Raw genomic sequence first — 18,016 nt, 5'->3', positions numbered from 1 at the left:
GAAGGAAGGGGGGAGAGGTGCTTAAAGTCCTTATGCCATAGCAGCCGAGGCATGCCAGCGATTCCTAATGACTGCAGGATTTATACTGCTGTTGAAAACGGCCCACAGAAGGAAATTGAGTCATATTTTTTAGTTACATTAAAGTCTGGGAGCGGTTCAAAGAGCAATCATTGTGTTGTGTGCTAACCAGAAATACACTTTCGCATCAATAATGTCTACAAAGCACAAAGGAAGCCCTGAATGGGAGCAACTGTGGAGTATCAAAGGGTTTTCTGCACATCATCTAGAGTGCAATGTTGTGGTTTAGGAAGCAGTTTCAGTACACCTTTTAGTCATCTGCACTTCTTGAATTGCAAATGTTATCACAAGTTTTACATACTAACAAGGCAAGTGCAGATATAGGAAGCTCCTTGGGAGATCTTTTTTGCTAAACTAAAAGCACTCAAATTTTGGGACAAAAAAATGCAGCTATGATCCTTCACCGGAAAAAACATGTTCAATCACAGGTGAGACAAACATCCACCTCCAATTCATCTGATGCACCGAGAAACTCCTTCCAAACATTTATCTTCCACTCCACTCTCTCCCTGCCTTCCTCTTCATCTCCTGCAGTTTTCAAAAACATTCTGCAGAGAGACGGGGTCAGGGGTCATATGTGCATGACTGTTTTTTAATGCTTGATCCTAATTTCTGCAGTAATGGATTTAACCCCTTCCAAAGTAACAATAAGCCCACTTTAGACCAGCACAAACAGAAATAAAAGAATAAAGGAAAACCGAAAACATTATCTGAATGCTGGCACAAATCAAAGTAGAGAAAAAAGATATAAAGCTTCCGATAGAAGTAAAGAAAGTAACTAATAAATTAATTTTAATCGTTTTCAATCTGTTATACTTGTGCTCTCATGAGATTGTTATCAGTACTTAAGCCTGTTACATGGCTGGGCGCTTTTATCATTTCTACAGTTTCAATTACATCATATTCATATCTAAATTCAACATAAGACGAAGAACAAATGCATCAAATTTCAGGCCTAAATATTGAAACATGTAACTCTGCACACTTACAGCGGCCCTCATGGGTCACTTATCGCAAATCTGGTTGCTTGTGTAGTTGGATTATGTCCAGAACAGATGATCAAAGATATTGAACGAGTAGAAACTGATAGATTACGAATTACAGGTTGGCCACAATTGGACGGTAAAAGACTGAAAAGTGTTACATTCAGACAGTAGAATCAGAATTAGCCTTAAAAGGAAAACATGGATTCATTCTGCCTCGTATCGTTGGTAAAGTTTGGTGGCGGTATTGTAACGGTGTGTGTGATATTTTCATCAATTAGGCATTTTTTAAACGCCACATGTTGTTGGTCATGTCCATACCTTTATGACCATAATATACAATTTTTTTTATGGCTGCTTCTGGGAGGATGACGCACCAGGTCGAAAACCATCAAATCATCTCAAACTGGGTTATTGAACATGACAAAGAGCTCGCTGTCCTCCAGGCTCAGTTCAGGTGGAGCATCTTTGTGATGTGGAGGATAAAAAGATTCACATTACGGATGTGCAGCAGAAGACTCTGCAGGGTGCTACTGACCAAAATGTCTGGAGGATGTTTCTGACGCCTCGCTGAATTTATGTTCAAAAGAATTAAAGCAGTTCTCAAGGAAAAGAAAGTACAATCTGATACAAAAAATTTATCTAAAAATGTTCCATTAATCAGGGGTCCAGGTTGAAATAAACGACCCGTTCTAGAAGTAAAGGGGAAATTGGGTAACAACCTGTGGAAAGTTGAAGAAACTGCCTGAAGAAAAACCCAGACCGCTGCTGTATTTTCACTTTTGATTCGGGATTTTATCGAAGTGTGAATGTAAACTCTTCACACACAGAGAATACTGCATCGGCCTCATTTATCGAATGGTCTGTTGTGTTTCACTGAGCTCAGTCAATTCGCATCTATATTTTAAATGTCTTTGCAAAACACTCAATTCTGTGTAGCTTTCCTCGAGTATGTGAAAGTGCATTTAGGTAACCTTTACCCACACACTATGGTTTGATGTTGGTGAGGATGACAGAAAATCTGCTGTGGATTTTAATCACTGATGTGCAACCGTTTGAATCAATACACATTTTTAGTTCTTACATAGAAAGATTTATTGACAAACAGTTTAAATGTGCAACAAGGCTTAACTTTTCCACGTAAATTATAGAAAATGTACCTTTTTACGCATGCATCTGTGGGTTTAGCATGATCTGCATTGACCTGTGCCCCATATAAGCAGAGTTATGTTAAACCTGGCAGGATGTGTTCATAACTAATGGCGTCCCTGGCTGCAATATGGGTATGTGTCTGTAAAAAGCGCGACAGAGAGTGAGAGCTTCAAAAACACTTTGATCTTCCCAGGTTTGACACCAATCTCTGCCAGTCTAGCAAGCTTCCTCTGCCTTATTTCTGTACAGCGTCTACTTTTACCTTTCTTCTCGTTTCCCCCTATGGCAGGAAGTTTCTATATTTACACGTTCTGTACAAATCTTCCCAAGAAACATCTTTCATATTTCCAACTGAATTATTTTGTCTTTCATATTTTAGAAAAAATGCTATGATTTCTGTCAGCTTTTCCTTTAAAATATACATTTTCTCTGATTTTACTTGATTGCTTCTGCGGATCCCATCAGTTTCCAGCCAACACCAACGCAGAATACTGCAGCAGGAGAGGATGTTCTAGTAAGTCTCTGTGTTTTATGTTGCCAATAAAAAAACTGACCAAAGAAGTTTGGAGTAATGAGTTTGTGCAACATTTGCCAACAGAAGTAGAATGCAATGGGAGAAGATTGTTGGTAGGTTACGAGCTTTTTATTGGAATATTATTCCCTTTATCAAAATTATTCATGCATGTTTGAATAATCGTTGCATAATCTGTGTAGCCAGATTCTCCAGACTAGCGGCAGCAACTATTAGCAAACAGTTGATGGAGCCGTGAGTCTGCTGAGCTAATTATGCAAACTATTTCTCAGACTGAATATTATTCCGCTTGGAAACGAAATAATGGAAAGGCATCATTGTGATAACATGCTGAATGTGGAGTGAAAGAAAGAGGACAAGCTTTTTAAAGAGACAGAGGCCAATTTCAAGGCATCAAAATAAAAATATGTACAGCATTTCCATAAGAAGTGGAGGTAATATGGCTACTTTGACTGAACTATAAAATGGCACTATGCGCCTGGAAAATGTCCTCCTTTATTTTTCATAACTTCAAGGGAGAGAGACCCTAAACAGCCAAAAATAAATCTGTCAGGTAAAAGAGTCTCATTGGTGGAAAAGTGCAAAGTCAAAGGATATTTACTATAAAGCTAATGATGTAAGCTCCCTCAGAAAGGCCTGTATATGTGAGCAAGAAAGTGAAGCCAGTCCCTGCACTGAAGAAGCTGCTATTACTCTGCAGACAGCTCATTTAGCTTTAAACACTTCATGTAAAACTAGCAAAATGTATCAGGCAGATAGCTAACTCAGCTAATGCATACAGTATGAGAGAGGGAGTACAGTCACGCACTGCTTTAAGTGGAAAAAAAAACACTCAGATGAATGTACACGCCATCCATTTAGACAAAATAAAGCAGTAAAATGGGATTAGTGAGTTTTCATTTATGCTTTAAAAAGAAAATACAATGATCAAACACTTTTGCATGTAGTATCTCCATAAACTAAAGGTTGATTCGACTAATTTTATTTTTACAGTAAAAAAAAAAAAGTACAGTATTTCTACAATCAAATTCTATTTAAATCAGTCCAGATTAAAATATTTCCAGGCATTAAAACATGTTTTCTCAACATTTAAGACAAGTTGTAGGTGGAAGAGTTGTTGTCAAAGAGTCTTCAGCATGAAAATAAAAGCTCAGTCCAAGGTTATTTAAACATAAAGGCTGCTTGTGATCACTTTTGTGCAATATAACGTACATTATTCATATGATTCAGAGATTGGGGAAAGGTTTTAAAGATGTTTAAGCTACTGAATTCATTACATATATACGAAAAAAGAAGCAACGTAGAACAAAAAAGTTAGACTAGAAATAAATATAATCAGAGAAAGAGCTCTGAGATGCTGTTTATTGGACCACTAAACTACAAAACCCCACAAAGATGGACTTTATGGAGGCTGTTAGGAAAGGAGCCATTGCTCAAAGGAAAACCTTGACTTTTAGATAACAGGGAGATAAAGCCCTGCTCACTAAAGATGTTTTTGCTGCTTAGTAACTCAAGAGTTCTCCAAAATAATGAAACAAATGTAAATAGGCAATGCACACTATGTATATTAATACTTTTATTTATAGTTTAACCGACAAAATTCATTTATGAACCTTTTCTGAACCGTGTTGAAGAAGTGGAGATGAGGATTAGGCTGTGTAGTATGAACATACTTTATCCTTTACTCTCTACTCTAGAGAGGAAAATTGCAATATCTCATTTATAAAAAGGGCCAGCTGAACATCTAAAGCCTAATTTGCATTTTTTCATCCAAACACATGAATGACCAGACTTGAACCTCAAATGGCAAATTTCTTACTTATAAAAACTATTTCATTTTACTTTTCCCCCTCCAACAAAGTGATGTAGATACCAAAAGTCACAAATCACATTTTAATCTAAATGAATATGCGTTTACATTCAACTCTGACTGGCTGCGCTGCGGCTCCAAGCTGCTACTGAGCCGTTTTAAAGAGGAAATCAAATATTTGTGAGCTGATTTTTAAAGATTTACATATTCAGTGCGAGGGCTGCAAACCGAGCTGAGATGTTTATCTCTTTCCTCCCATCAGATTAAGTGCAACATTGCAACATCTCACGCTGTGTCGCATAAAAAGTCAATCTTATTTCACATTCCTTTAGTTTGTCAGTGAGAAGATTCATTATTATTGGCGAAGACTGATTTAAAAGAAAATGACAGAAGAAAAGCATGTCTGATTCGATGGTGTTTATTCTCAGATCAGCAGGCTCATGCGTATTTTATCCTTCATATTACTATTGTATATCGTGTCATGATTTAAATTTAATTATTGTTGTAGAGTCACCAATATTCACCAATATAGCTGGCAGAAACGCTGGGGATGTTCTGATAGCGACAAAAACCCTCTTCGATTATGTCTCCGTTTTTCTCCAGATTCGTTTTAGGGGAGCTCACATTGTGGCAGAACAAGAACTGGAGGGAATCCCTCCATCTGAGTTTCAGCATCCACAAATCTAAATGTAAAACATCCATTTTTATTATTACTGGTGTGCATGTGTTGCATTTCTGTATGGCAGTCATGGCAACCAATGCAATATTAGTAATAATAATAATGAAAGATGTCTCACAAGTTAAGCAGAAAAGACCAGTTTCCAGAAAGTTTGCTTTTAATTTGGGAAAAATCAACTAAATAATTAATTTACACCTCAAAGCTGATGCAAACAAAGGAAGTTATTCATAATTTATTCAAACAATATGAGCAAGGATAAGACTAAACAGAAAGGAGAGACTGAGATGAGGACAAAGTGCTGTAATTTGTTCTTTATCTTCACACCATCTACCAACACATGGAAAAGCACAAAAAATGACAACAGGCTACATTTTTAAATTATGACAATAAACCGGAAAACTGATACTTTTAATCTAAAAATTACCATCTTCCTGTGTACTTTTTCTCTTGATTTTATATTTACTCTTTTTGACTTGCATAACCACCTCCTCTCTTCTCAGCTTCCATTAAAAAACAGATGACCATTATAGTATTAACAATTTAGTGAAAAAAACATTTAAACTACAAGAAATAACTTAAGATGCCGTACTAATTGAAAATATGCCAATTTCGCCCTTCAATTGAGTGCGATCTTCCCACACAGCACTTACATTTAAAACCCAAAGTTGTAGTAAAGTACTAATTGATAAGTTTGTTGACTAATTTAATTATTTATTTATCACAACAACTTGCAGCAGAAACAAATTAGTTTTTTATTGTGTTTACATTTATTATCATACTTTCTTTCTCGTTTTAAGCAAGTCCAAAGATGCTGGATTAACATAACTATAACGGTGATTCAAATGCATATATATATATTTTCTACACGAGTCATCCACCAGACCAAAACCTGCTCACAGAGGAACCACTTGACTGAAGAAGCAGAAGATTAGATGCGCGCTGCAAGGCAGAAGAGATTGAAGGAGGAAAGACAGAAATGTACTTTTTCCCCCACTCCCTCACTTTATTCTTGTGAATTTTGAAATGAAAACTAGTGGTGCACAAAAGAGGTGATATCTGTTCGAAGGATAGTGGACGAAAAAAAATAGAATTTCAACCGGCAGGTCCATTTCCTGAGTGAAATTACAGCCGAGTTGGTTTCAAAAGGAGATAAAAAGAGGAAGAGTGAGAAGTAACAGCAGCTTCATTTTCCAGCTCACAGTCGGTGCGGATGTCACCACGTCAGACATTGTTGCAGAGAAAGTCATGCCAGTATGGAAATAAGGGAACACAGTATAGCGAGATGGAAAAACAGCATGGAGGGTATTGTCAAAAACACATAAATCTGCATTTTATTTACCCAGTGGTTTCCCAGAAAATCTGAGTTTTTCTTACAATTAGATTTAAACTGATGCCAAAGCAAACGTTTTAAAGGCTGATGAAGACAAGTTATCTACAGTGACACAGTTAGAGGAACTGAGACCAGATCTGAATTTTCTAAGTCAGTGTCGAACTCAAAATGTTGATTTGTTTTTTAAAAAGAGGAATAAACATGTTCTTCACTTCTTTCCAGTGAATTAGAACAATAGGTAATTATGATGTCTTTTACAGAGGTTTATTTAAAAAAATGCCAAAAACAATATTATTTATTTTTATTATAGACATATATCTTTCAGGTTTATCCACCCTGCAAACCCAAAAATCAGATATTTTTCTAATTCGTGAACGCACCATAATAAAGCACAGCTAACTGCTCTGACAACAATACTCTGCTGTGGAGGTAAAGGAAATATCAGAAAAGAAAAAAAAGTCATAGGAAGCACATAAAAACAAGTGATTTAAAAAAGGTTGTATTTTCTGACATGTCTGCAGTTCATTCAGGCTGCCAGAGTTTTAGTCTTGAAGGACTGCAGGAAGGCTGGAAAGATTACAGCAAAGCTGATGTTTTTTATCCTTTTGAGTGATTCTACAAGTATTTTAACTTTTTGCCTTCGGTGATGTTTTGACAGGACCACTCCGAAACATTAATGTTTCCAGTTAGAAGAATCATGTGGACTAAAAATACTCGAATCTCTAAGGAGTATAAATATTTTTCTGTTTTGGGTTTAATGTTTTCTTATAATAAATCAGAATCAACTTAAACCAATTAATCATAAGATAGTAAAACAAGTTTAAAATGTCAAACCTGTTACCCTTTTATCTGTTTTAAAAATATCTCTGAAGTTTTACAGTGTGATGGTGCTTCTTGTAAGAGAAATAATTAACGTTGGCTCAGGCTGGAAAAGCACATTCTGGAGGCTGTTCATAAATCCAAATTATTTTATTCCTATGGCAAAATGAAATAACAAATGGCTACAAAGATCAGATTTTTATACCTCCCTTTTTACAGTGTAGAAATTTAACATGTCTGAAATCTAAGAGGATTTCCACAAGTTGGAAAAACTCCAGCTTCTATTAAACTAACTATAAAGCACTTCTTTTATACACAATAGCAGATCTGTCAAGTTAATCTAAATTACTTTGCCCTTGTATTCTTACAATATGACTAACACAAGTGAGCTTAAAATCCAATTACTTCCCTCATCTAAAAAATTTAACCAGAATTTAATACTTTCAATAAAAGCCAAAGCCAGATAAGACTTAATTTGTTGAGATATTTATAATTATGAAAAAATATGCAGAAGTTTCACACGTTTTACAGTGTTACATTTTAACTTCACTTTATAATTACAAACATCATTGTATTCAATGTAATAAGAACTTAAAATGTCCATTTCCAGTTTCAAATGGCTGAGTTGAAGTGGTTAATTGCAACCAACAAGGCCACCAACAGATCCAGCAGCCAGCTCAGGTATTCTGCTGCAATGCTGAAAGAGCAAAGTAGAAAAGAACAAGGTGCTGCCAACATTTTTTTATTCTCAGAGGGAACACAGTAAAAAGGCCAGTGTTGAATTAACACCCAAAAGTGTCTATATGTGTCCAAGTCAGGTGGTGTTAAAGTAACACTTCTGAAAGTGTTAAAAGATTGACACCCATTTATTTGTTAAATTAACATTGGTCTATAATACTATAAAACGGATTAAAGAAAAGTTAAACTTTCCATTTCTGTGTATTGTTGTGAATATTTTCCACTGGATCTGATTAATATTGGCACCATGTGGGTCAGTTATTTACTTTTTTAACGCCACATTATATTTTGTGATCAACACTACACTGGTGTTACTTTTAATATATAATATATTTAATATATATAACACCAGCACCGTTGTAATGTTAATGTGACTCTCTGTATTGTTGAATTTAACACCTGCTGACTTGGACACATATAGACACTTTTGGGTGTTAATTCAACACTGGCATTTTTACTGTGTACAAGCAAAATTTCTTTTTGTCAAATGGTGAAAATGTAAATACAGTTTGGACGTCTATTCTACATTTCTGTTGTTGGGACAAACACTGAAACGTAACAAAATCAACTTAAGTAAAATCAAAGAGCCATTTTGAAGGGTAACTGAGAAGCCAGCTGACCAGAATAAATAGGAAGTTGTTAACATTGCCTTCTATGGGAAAATCATACTGTGATATTTCACAAAGCGGGGACTCGAACTAGCTTTTGAACCTTTAACGCAACCTTGATCCCAAAATGTCCTAAAATTAACACGTAGCCTTCTGTGGTGCAACACAGTGCAACTCAACAGAAGCTCCCTGCAATAATCATATATCACCTTTGTTTCGTTGACCTTGTCTGAGAGTTGTTGATGCAACTCTTGGGTAATCTATGAATTTTCAGTGCGTTTCTCTGTGCTAAAGGCTGTTTCTTATATTAATTCCATTATCATCTAAAAATCTGAGCTCAACACTCAATACGAAGAAACCAGTGGGTGGCTCTCGCCCCCGGGTCCTCAGGGCGAATGTTTTTATTTGTGGGTTTTGTGCATATATTTAAAGTAAAGCAAGTTTGTACGCAATAAAAAGTAGCAAAGAGTGAGATTTGAGGTCAAGCAAAGCATTTATACATGTTTCTTGAAGCTGCAATCAACGCCTCTGCCTTTACTCGCTCTGCGTCTTATATAAATACTAGGCGCTGTTTTTTTTTTTTTTTTGTAAAACAAAACTCATAATTTAAGCTGTAGCCAATGTCTTGGACACTGACTACAGAGTTCAACAGCAACATTAAGGGAAAAGAACAACATGTAACATTTTATGTTGTTATGGTTTGTTTTATGCAGACCTCATCAGTCTTAGTGTAGAATAATTGCATCTGCATTTGGGACTTGACTTAAAATAAGAAGTCCAGGTGAGTATTCTCAGTGGCCTTGGGTGTGACCGAGGCAGTGATGGAGAGCGATGTAGTCATTCAAATTAAAACAGAAGGCCTGTTCCTGCTTCAGATGGGGAATGTTGGAGCAAATAAAACAAACCAGATGAGCTTCAGGGAAATTGGATCAGGAGTGATGGTAATGGCTGGCATGGGACGACCTGTAGTTGGTGAGATTGCTTTGGTTGGAGCTACAGCTTCCATCAGACAACCACTCTTGTTCTTCTCATTCAGTACAAATCAATAGCTTACGGTGTTGCTTCTATAATCCTACCGAAAAGGTCAGAGCCCCTCATTATTACCAGGATGTGCTTAAATCTCAATCACAGGCCCCTCTGCACTCAGCAAGGATAGATCAGGCTTTTAGGGCTGCTTTACAATAAGCTTCAGTCAATCTGTTCATTTAGTCTGTGCTCACTAAAGAAAGTTAGTCAACAGAAAATTCCAAAGCACTGGAAGTAAAACGACGGACAGCAAGCCTGAAAACCTACTGACTGAACAACAACATTGTTCTGTTAAATCCTAAAATAGTAAATAGTTTATAATAGATTGGATGTAGATGCTTGGCTTATTTGTTCTGAACAAGCCTTTATTAATACACATTTAATAAAGGCTGCTAAACCAAATCAAGGAGGAATTTCTAGAGCGATGTTTTCCTAAAGCAGAGAACGTGAAAATGTGTGATATTTATAGAAGAGACGGCCACCCTTCTACTCTATACCAGATGTTTCATCCAGTATTTTTGTAAAAACTCTGCAGCTGCAGACTCTCATGGATTCCAATCAAAGGTACTACAACATCAATGTTCTCCCAGAAGGTGGAAATATACAAATAAAACATCAAGTTTCATAGGAAATGTTCGTATACAGTTGCGGCTACGGATTTTCTTTTATAGGAGGGAGAATTGACAGGAGTGTTGATTTGAAGCAAGATGGTTTACATGTTTTACATCTATATGTGGTCTCTGTTAATTGTACCAATGCACTCTTAGTGTGTGCATGCATAATTGTCCTGCATGTCTCTGTATTACTCTGTTATAGACTGGGATCCTATCCAAGGTCTCTCGCTCAATGACTTCTAGATATAGGCTCCAGCTCCCCTACAGTCCTCCAAGTTAAGCAGCTATAGGCGGTGAATGGATTGACAGGCTGACAGTTACTTTTACACCCTTTTCTCCCAGTTGTTAACTTCTTCCACTTACTTTTAGAGCAAAATCAGGATGGGAAAGATGTAAAAAAAAACATAAAAACTGCTTCACTGCTGTTGTGGTTTCTAGAAAGTAACATTGGTTTTTCGTATTTGGTCACTGTTCAACAAGTGCCAGAAAAACACAAAAGACACAACAGATTCAAAATGTATTGCACAGTGGTGAGTTCAAGCCTTTAGAGAGTCTAGACCACATTTGATCATACGTAGTTAAAAATCTAAAATCTTAAGCAAATCTGAATTGGATGAGTATAAACTGAACAGAAAATCTTTAAAGCACCAATATTCACCATGGCACACACAGTGGACACTATCTTGGCATCTACACTCTTTTATGCCAATCCAGGCAAAGCTTCCTGGATTGGCAGCTTTGCAAATGCCAGCCAATAAGATGCCAAGTAGCATTGCATCCAGATACTTCAGCTCCTCAAGTTGCAATTTCTTTCAAACATTATAGATATGTCTTTTGTAAAAAATCTTTGCATAGGCAAGCATTCTGCAAATAACTTCAAGTTGCATTTCAGAGAAAAGTGCAGGGTAAATCAATAATTAGGTCTGTGATCTACTGATATAAGCATTCCCCTTGAATATTGCTAAAACCTTGTGAACTGCCTAGCAAGCTGGACATATTGTTACACCCAAAACATGAAGTTTAGCCAGTCAGATTAAATACAGTATAAACAGCAGAAAAAAGACAAAGTGTTAACTCCTAATGCCAAACTCTTTAAGACTCTTTTGCAGTAACTGAGTTGCTGCGGTTATGAGATTTTTATGAACACAGAGTTGATGCATCACAGTAGCAAGGCTCTCCCCGCCTACGGTCTGATTAGGTGCTGCTCTCTAACCCATAGCAGTGGTTAATTTGTCATTCTGGTGCAGCTATGTTCTAGATGGAGCTCTGGGAAACGGGGTGGAGATGTGTATCTTCTTCACGTACAGAGGCTCAGCCTGCTAAGGTGCCATTTACTTTAATTGCGGAAGGCGAGAACAGTTTGCCTTGCTTTTCCTTTTCTGTCATTCCCTGCTGATGGGCCTCGATGAGGGACAGCTAAGGGTACATCACTACTGGATATGTGGAGGAAAATAGACCATCATAAACTACATCACAGGCTTAATAGATTTATTGATCAGACGGACAAGCTCTCTATGATACAGTGGAATCGGCACATGATACCCCGCAGCTCAAGGGGCTGTCCAGAGTTATGGGTTCTATTTGTATTCCCAGCCAGACACCTTTTCCTTCATGTCATCTCTAATTTCCAACCTGTAGACATCCGTCTTTCTTCTTCTCCCCTGAAACTACTCGTTGCTCGACAGTTCAAAGGATTCTCTGGACTTTAAAGCTGGTGATAACCAAACCCAATCAAAACTAGATTTCACACTCACCCTCTATCATGTCATACAAATTTACACACAATTTAAGCCCTCTCATGTTTATCTCCGTCCTTGCCTTTGCACCTGTGTTCTCGGTATCTCATTTAATGTGGCTGTTGCTTCTGTTCTGGTCTTGGGGTGACAGTGATACCAAAGGGGCCTCGGGGAGTCGTTGCTGACTTGCAGCAGGAGGATAATGAGATTAGTGAAACCACCGAGACCGTATTAACAGCAGAAGACCCCCTTTAACGTAAAACAAGGCCAGAAAGAAAGGAGGACTGATAAATCAATGTTGCTCTATTTAGCACAGAAAACCTGACTACCTGTAATAAACTGACGGAAACGTGTGCTTAAGATCAAAATCTATCTCATAAGACCTTGTCTATTTGTTCGTTTAGTAAGGCAGTTTCAGCAGAATTGACTCAAATGTTTTCACCAGTTTTGCTGATATTTTTTGAAGAGACCGATTACAATTTCAAGTTTGCACAGCGGTTGCCCTCAGCAAACATCATCTCCATCAGCAGCTTGATCCACCCGTAGCAGTGTTCACACATATCAAACGTGGAAATTCATTCAGGCAGGAGAAACTCATTGCAGTCCCACACTCAACACGTACAGCTCACATTCACAGGACATCAGAAAAAAAGACTTCACAAAAGAAATGAATCTGTGCATCAGGATCCACTTGACTGAGTGTTTTACCTCAACAGAGTGACCTGTGACAAGTGAGATAAAAAACAAAAAAAGGACAAAACAAAACAACACCTTTCTGATGCAGCAATAAAACCAACATCTGGTTTTAGTGGATGGGAGGAAAATCTATACCCTGGACTGTGAAATGATCTGTTTTCTTTCACCTGACAGCTCAAGACCTCCCACTTGAGCTGGACAAACAAATAGAAAACAAGCAGCTTCAAGTAATCACAACCCCCATCAACAAACACTGAACAGAGACTGATAGCAGCATTGTACTGAGTGTAAGAGTTTGGATTGAAAGGATAACAGGATGTTTGAGTTTGACTGAGTGCTGTGAGAAACGTTACGCTGCTTTCAAATGGCATTAGGACCTTGTGTTTTGAACACAAAGATGCACACAGGATAGTTGACGTTCAAAACTTAATCATACAAGTTTTGAAAACACTATTTAATGCTGCTGAAATACAGTGTTTGCTTTGGGCAACTAAAAAAGATAGTTCAAGTGTTTTAATTCATGTAGATGCTCTGAATCGTTTGAGTTTGAGCTGCACACTAAACTTTTGCATCAGGTTGTATGAACTGAAGAGTTTATCCATTGCCAGTAATGTTATATACCTGATTCACGTATTGACTTATGTTAATTAAAGTGCATAGTCAATTTTTATGAATAATTTAGAAAAATTAAACATTTATAGTGTAACAAACTCCACAAAGTGAAATAAAGCAGAGTAATAGCTTCAGAATTAAGAAACAAAACATTTAGAGAAATGTATGTGAACACTACAATTAAATTTTACTCTGCAATGATGTGCTGAGCATGTCCTAAACTATCCTTTCAAAAGAAGAAGAAAAATAAGAAAACATGACCAGCAGTTGAGGTAAATACGAGTCACGCTAGTTTGAATACAGCAGCAAAACTCTTGTAGGTACTGACCTCCTTGGACGATGCACAGTTGGCTCCACAAGAGAGTTTATCAAAAGTTGCTTTTGTCATTTGATAGAACGAAAGGCGCTGCTCTTCTCTACGTCATGTGACCTCTTAGTGTTTTGCATGGATCGTATGGTGCAGATCTTTGTAGCTCCCGAGAAACCGGATGAAACAACTGTCATCAAATCTTGTGATGATCAAAGCAAAGTTATAAGTTTACAAAGCAGTCCATACTTAACTGGGAACCCCCAAAATAATATACATGCCAATTATCAACAAGGCTAATAAAAAACAAAAGTAAACATGCTAACTATAACATAGCACTTCTTCAAAGGGATTGTGATAAAAATGGCAAGACTTCAGCTGAAGCAAGATGTGACTTAATTGAAGACGACTGATGCTTAGAAACAAATGAAATAAGACCAACCATGCAGATGAGAGAACTGTAAAGAAGCATGCCATGAGGAAGAGTGGGCACAAAATCCTACAAACTTACATCAATAATATATGAACATGGCAATTTTGGTTTATGATAGTTTACATTGAAGAAATAAGGAGAAATCAACTCATAACGTCACTGTCAAATCCTTTTTCAGCTTTCTTGTTGTCCAGAAGATACTTTCATGGCTAAATAAAACAATGTCCTTTTAAACAATAATGGCGTCATCCTCTCTGCATTTTCATCAGTGTAACTTTCCTATCCAAATGAGTTTTAAGTTAAGATAATAAAGTTTTACTTTTCAAGTAGCTGAAGGGAAAAGGGGGTAGTGTAAACATTCGTGTAAACTTTAAAGTTTTCAGATACTTTCCAGAAAAAGCAAAATTCAAAGCTGGACTTACGGAGGAGAAGTTGTGCGCTCCACAGGGCTCTCCCTTGTATTTGCATGACAGAAGCATTTCATCCAGCTGGTGGCTCAGTCTGTCCATAAACTCCAGGTTGGTTCCCTCAAAGTTTCTGGGTGGCAGAAAGAGCCTGAAGTCTGAGAGTTTCCTGAACCAGGCCAGATGGTCCTCTTGCATCAAGTCCAGAACCATAGGTCTTACTGTCCGGTTAGCCAGCAGCAGGCCAAGCCAGTGGCCAGCAAAGTACAGGTCGCTCTTTGTGAGTTTGTAGAGGCGAATTGGGTTGTTGTTGCAAATAGTGACAGCGGGAAAGGCAAGTTCTTTGGCCCATTCGGTGTGGACCCGTGTGTACGTGGGAAAGGACAGCCAAAGGAGGAGTCGGTTAGAGGACCAGGATAACAGCAACCCCAGGGAGGTGCAGAGGGCCAGCAGCCAGAACGCCCGGCGGCCAACAGAACCTCCAGGGACACAAACATGCCGCAGGCCGTGTAGACGTGTCCTTGACAACAGAGTGGATGTGACCTGAGCCAGAGTTGGTTTCGTGAGACGTCGCTTGCGAGCCTTTCTGATCATGGCTGGGGAACCCCTCTGGAGACAGTGCCCCTGCAGGGTCATCGCTGCCCACAACGCTCCTACAACCGCAGGAGAGGCGTCATTTCCTGGCCAGGCCTCAGGGACAGGGGCCAACATGTAGCTCCAGGAGAAATCCACTATATAACCTTTATCTATCCATGCACTCAATCACAACAATATTGTGTGCACATCAAAAAGTACTCAGATTGTTGTGTGGTTTAAAGTTGTCCATCACACAGCAGCAGCAGCAGCAGCTACTTGTTGGTCCTCATTGCTAGTCTCAGTCTGAAAATTGCTCCAATCATTCAACTCAGCAGGGGAAGAAGAGATAAACCAGAGAGGCAAATGTGCTCTAAGCAAGGTGTCTTCTACATGAGCGAGTCCAGCATCCATGGCAGTGAGTGTGACAGTGAACAAGAAACGATAAGACAGAGAGAGCAAAGGGAAGAATAAGATTAAGAGGAGACAGAGAAAGAAGGGAGCAGAATAAAAATACCAAAGGCTAAGCAGGAAGGACAAAAACAAATGTGGGAAGGGAAGATAATTAAAATAATGAGATGACAGGGGTGATGGATTGGTTGGTGTGGTTGTGTCGGTCCTAGCAGAGATTTTCTTGTTCCATCTTTTCCCTTTTTTGTGGAGTTGTAGCTTAGTTCTCCAAAGCCCTTCAGGCTTTCAGACGTGTACAGCCAGAGATTATTATCAATCCTTTCCTGAAATCAGCACAAGCTCTAATACATAAAAGATATTCAAAGCCTGTTTGCTTTCAGTCTCTCTGTGCATTCTCACTTTGGATGCTCCGACTCTCTCCTCGTGCTCAGCTTTGGCCGGTTTTATTAGCTTCTTCAGGGGTCCTCCAAGTAGTTTTTGATCTGCCTCTCAACCCCATCGTCACAGTTGGAAACCCACAACATGCTTTCACATTTAAAAGAGGGCATTCATGCATATTCACGGACATGCAAAGAGGTTTTCTACAAAAAATCTGAGCGAGGCTAATCCACTCAGTGACACTGATCTCAACATCTCTCACCGCCTTTTCTCCGTCTCCTGGTTTCTTCCTCCATAGTTTTTCTCCGTGACTTAGACAGTGCATCTCTCATCTTAGTATTCCTGTCATGTCCTCGATCCTCTTTCTAAAAATAATCTCTTCAAATCAAATCTATCAACTTGCCCTCATGCTCCTCCTCCTCTTCTGTTGTGTCAGGCAAGCCTTTGGTCAGGTTCACTCTCCTCCTCTTTTCATACTCCTTCTTTCCCACTTTGCACACACACTCCGGCTTCTCCCTCCGTCAGGAAAGGCTTCTCCGTGCGCTTTCCTCAGTCTGGGTCCTTGTCTGATTTTACCAGCGTTCTCCTTCTCCCTGCTCTGAATGACTTCTCTCTCCTCTGTGATCACTCTGTTTATCCCGCCTCCCTCTCTCTCCTGTGGTTTCCTCCAGTTTACAGGCAGCTTTTCCTCCCTGTGTCACCTCTTCTCCTCCTCTGCCTGCGCCACAGCTCTGTCCACGCTGCCGGTGAGTCCGTCACTGATGAGAGCGCCTGTCTCTCTCTGTGCTAACTTGTGCCGTCCTTCGCCCCCCTCTGTTTGCCTGCTGCTGCTGCTGCTAAGCAGCCACAGAACGATGAGCGGCAGGCGATGGCGTGCAGCGCACATCAATAAAATTTTGTGCTTCCAGTATATTCAAAATCTCTTTTTTCCACGTGTGGAGATTGAACATTGATTCTAAAACCAGTTTTAAAACTAAAAGAAGCAGAATATGCAGCGACTACTCACCTGCATCAACTAGGGGTCAGCTAACCATCTCATAAAGATGCAGACACAGAACTCATTGATGGTTATCCTCTAAATGTGTTGGTGTCCTCTAGAATTAGTTAAACAATGTCATTGATAAAGGTGACCAAATATCAGAAATGAAGGCAATCAACCTAAAATAACATTGTTAACAAATTAGGTCACATAAGAGTTGAATATCAAAAACTAAAAAAAGGGGGAAAAACAATAATAAAAATATTCTGGGTGAGAAATGGTAAATGTTATGTAGTGTTTTTCTTGTCATACTGACCACTTGAAGCACTTCACACTAGAGAGACATTCAGTCAATCGCTCTAACAAACACACACTCATCCACAGACCTATACACTTACAGTAGCCGATAAGTGCCATGCCCAGGGGGCACAGCTAAATGTGGCACAGTGAGACAGGAACTCAACCAACAGGCTGTGTAGTGATAAAGAGATGGAAGTTACCCAAAGAATGGCCAGGTCATCCTAAAATTAAAAAACATTGACACAGAACATCGAGACATGAGTACTTATTTCCCAAATTTGAATCAGTGTACAACATTTGTAAAGGATGGAATCAGACTCTCTCTCATGATTTAAATGATCAAAACAGACACAGCACAATGTGTCACCTTTCCTCTTTTGTACTGTGTTCATAAAAGATAATTGGGTCCCTGGATATCTTTAATTACTGCACATTTTTTATTGATGTAAACTGATTGTGTATTCTTTTCTAATATATTTTTTAAAGTGAGTAGAGCAAACAGTTTCTTTTTTGTGTTTTTGTGCTATTTTGTAAATACACACAAAAAAAATGGAATATGATTTCAATTATTTGTCATCACTTGGTGTTAATTCAAAATCTACATTCTACGCTCATTGGCTTCAAATTCCTCCTGGCAAAACAGCCAAATTCTCCCCAAACCCAAACCGTGTGCATAAATGTTTTGGAGTGGTGCAAAAAATATATAGTTTTTGATTCTTTCATTATGCTAGAATTTGCATCAAACCATACCTACTTTAATTTAGTTAAATGTATATAAGCAACTGGAATATGGTTATTTTTATTCATGTTTCCCAAGA

General features: G+C 38.4%; 1 protein-coding gene across 2 annotated transcripts in view; it reads right to left on the bottom strand.

The window, feature by feature from the left end:
• The window catches only part of asic2 (acid-sensing (proton-gated) ion channel 2), a 132,949-nt gene extending 116,217 nt beyond the window's left edge, over positions 1-16,732 (bottom strand). Inside the window, exon 1 of one of the 2 annotated variants that reach the window (XM_017306278.1) lies at positions 14,576-16,732. In XM_017306278.1, coding sequence (XP_017161767.1) covers positions 14,576-15,268 — 693 coding nt within the window. In that variant the 5' untranslated portion in view covers positions 15,269-16,732. The remainder of the gene's footprint in view (positions 1-14,575) is intronic. The other variant, XM_008417028.2, reaches the window with a different exon arrangement.
• Between the last annotated feature and the right edge of the window lie 1,284 nt (positions 16,733-18,016).

The sequence above is a fragment of the Poecilia reticulata genome, linkage group LG8 (genome assembly GCF_000633615.1).
Source record: "Poecilia reticulata strain Guanapo linkage group LG8, Guppy_female_1.0+MT, whole genome shotgun sequence".
In the NCBI taxonomy this organism is placed as follows: domain Eukaryota; kingdom Metazoa; phylum Chordata; class Actinopteri; order Cyprinodontiformes; family Poeciliidae; genus Poecilia; species Poecilia reticulata.
Note: the sequence above shows the minus strand (reverse complement) of the source record. Positions and strands in the feature narration are given on the sequence as shown.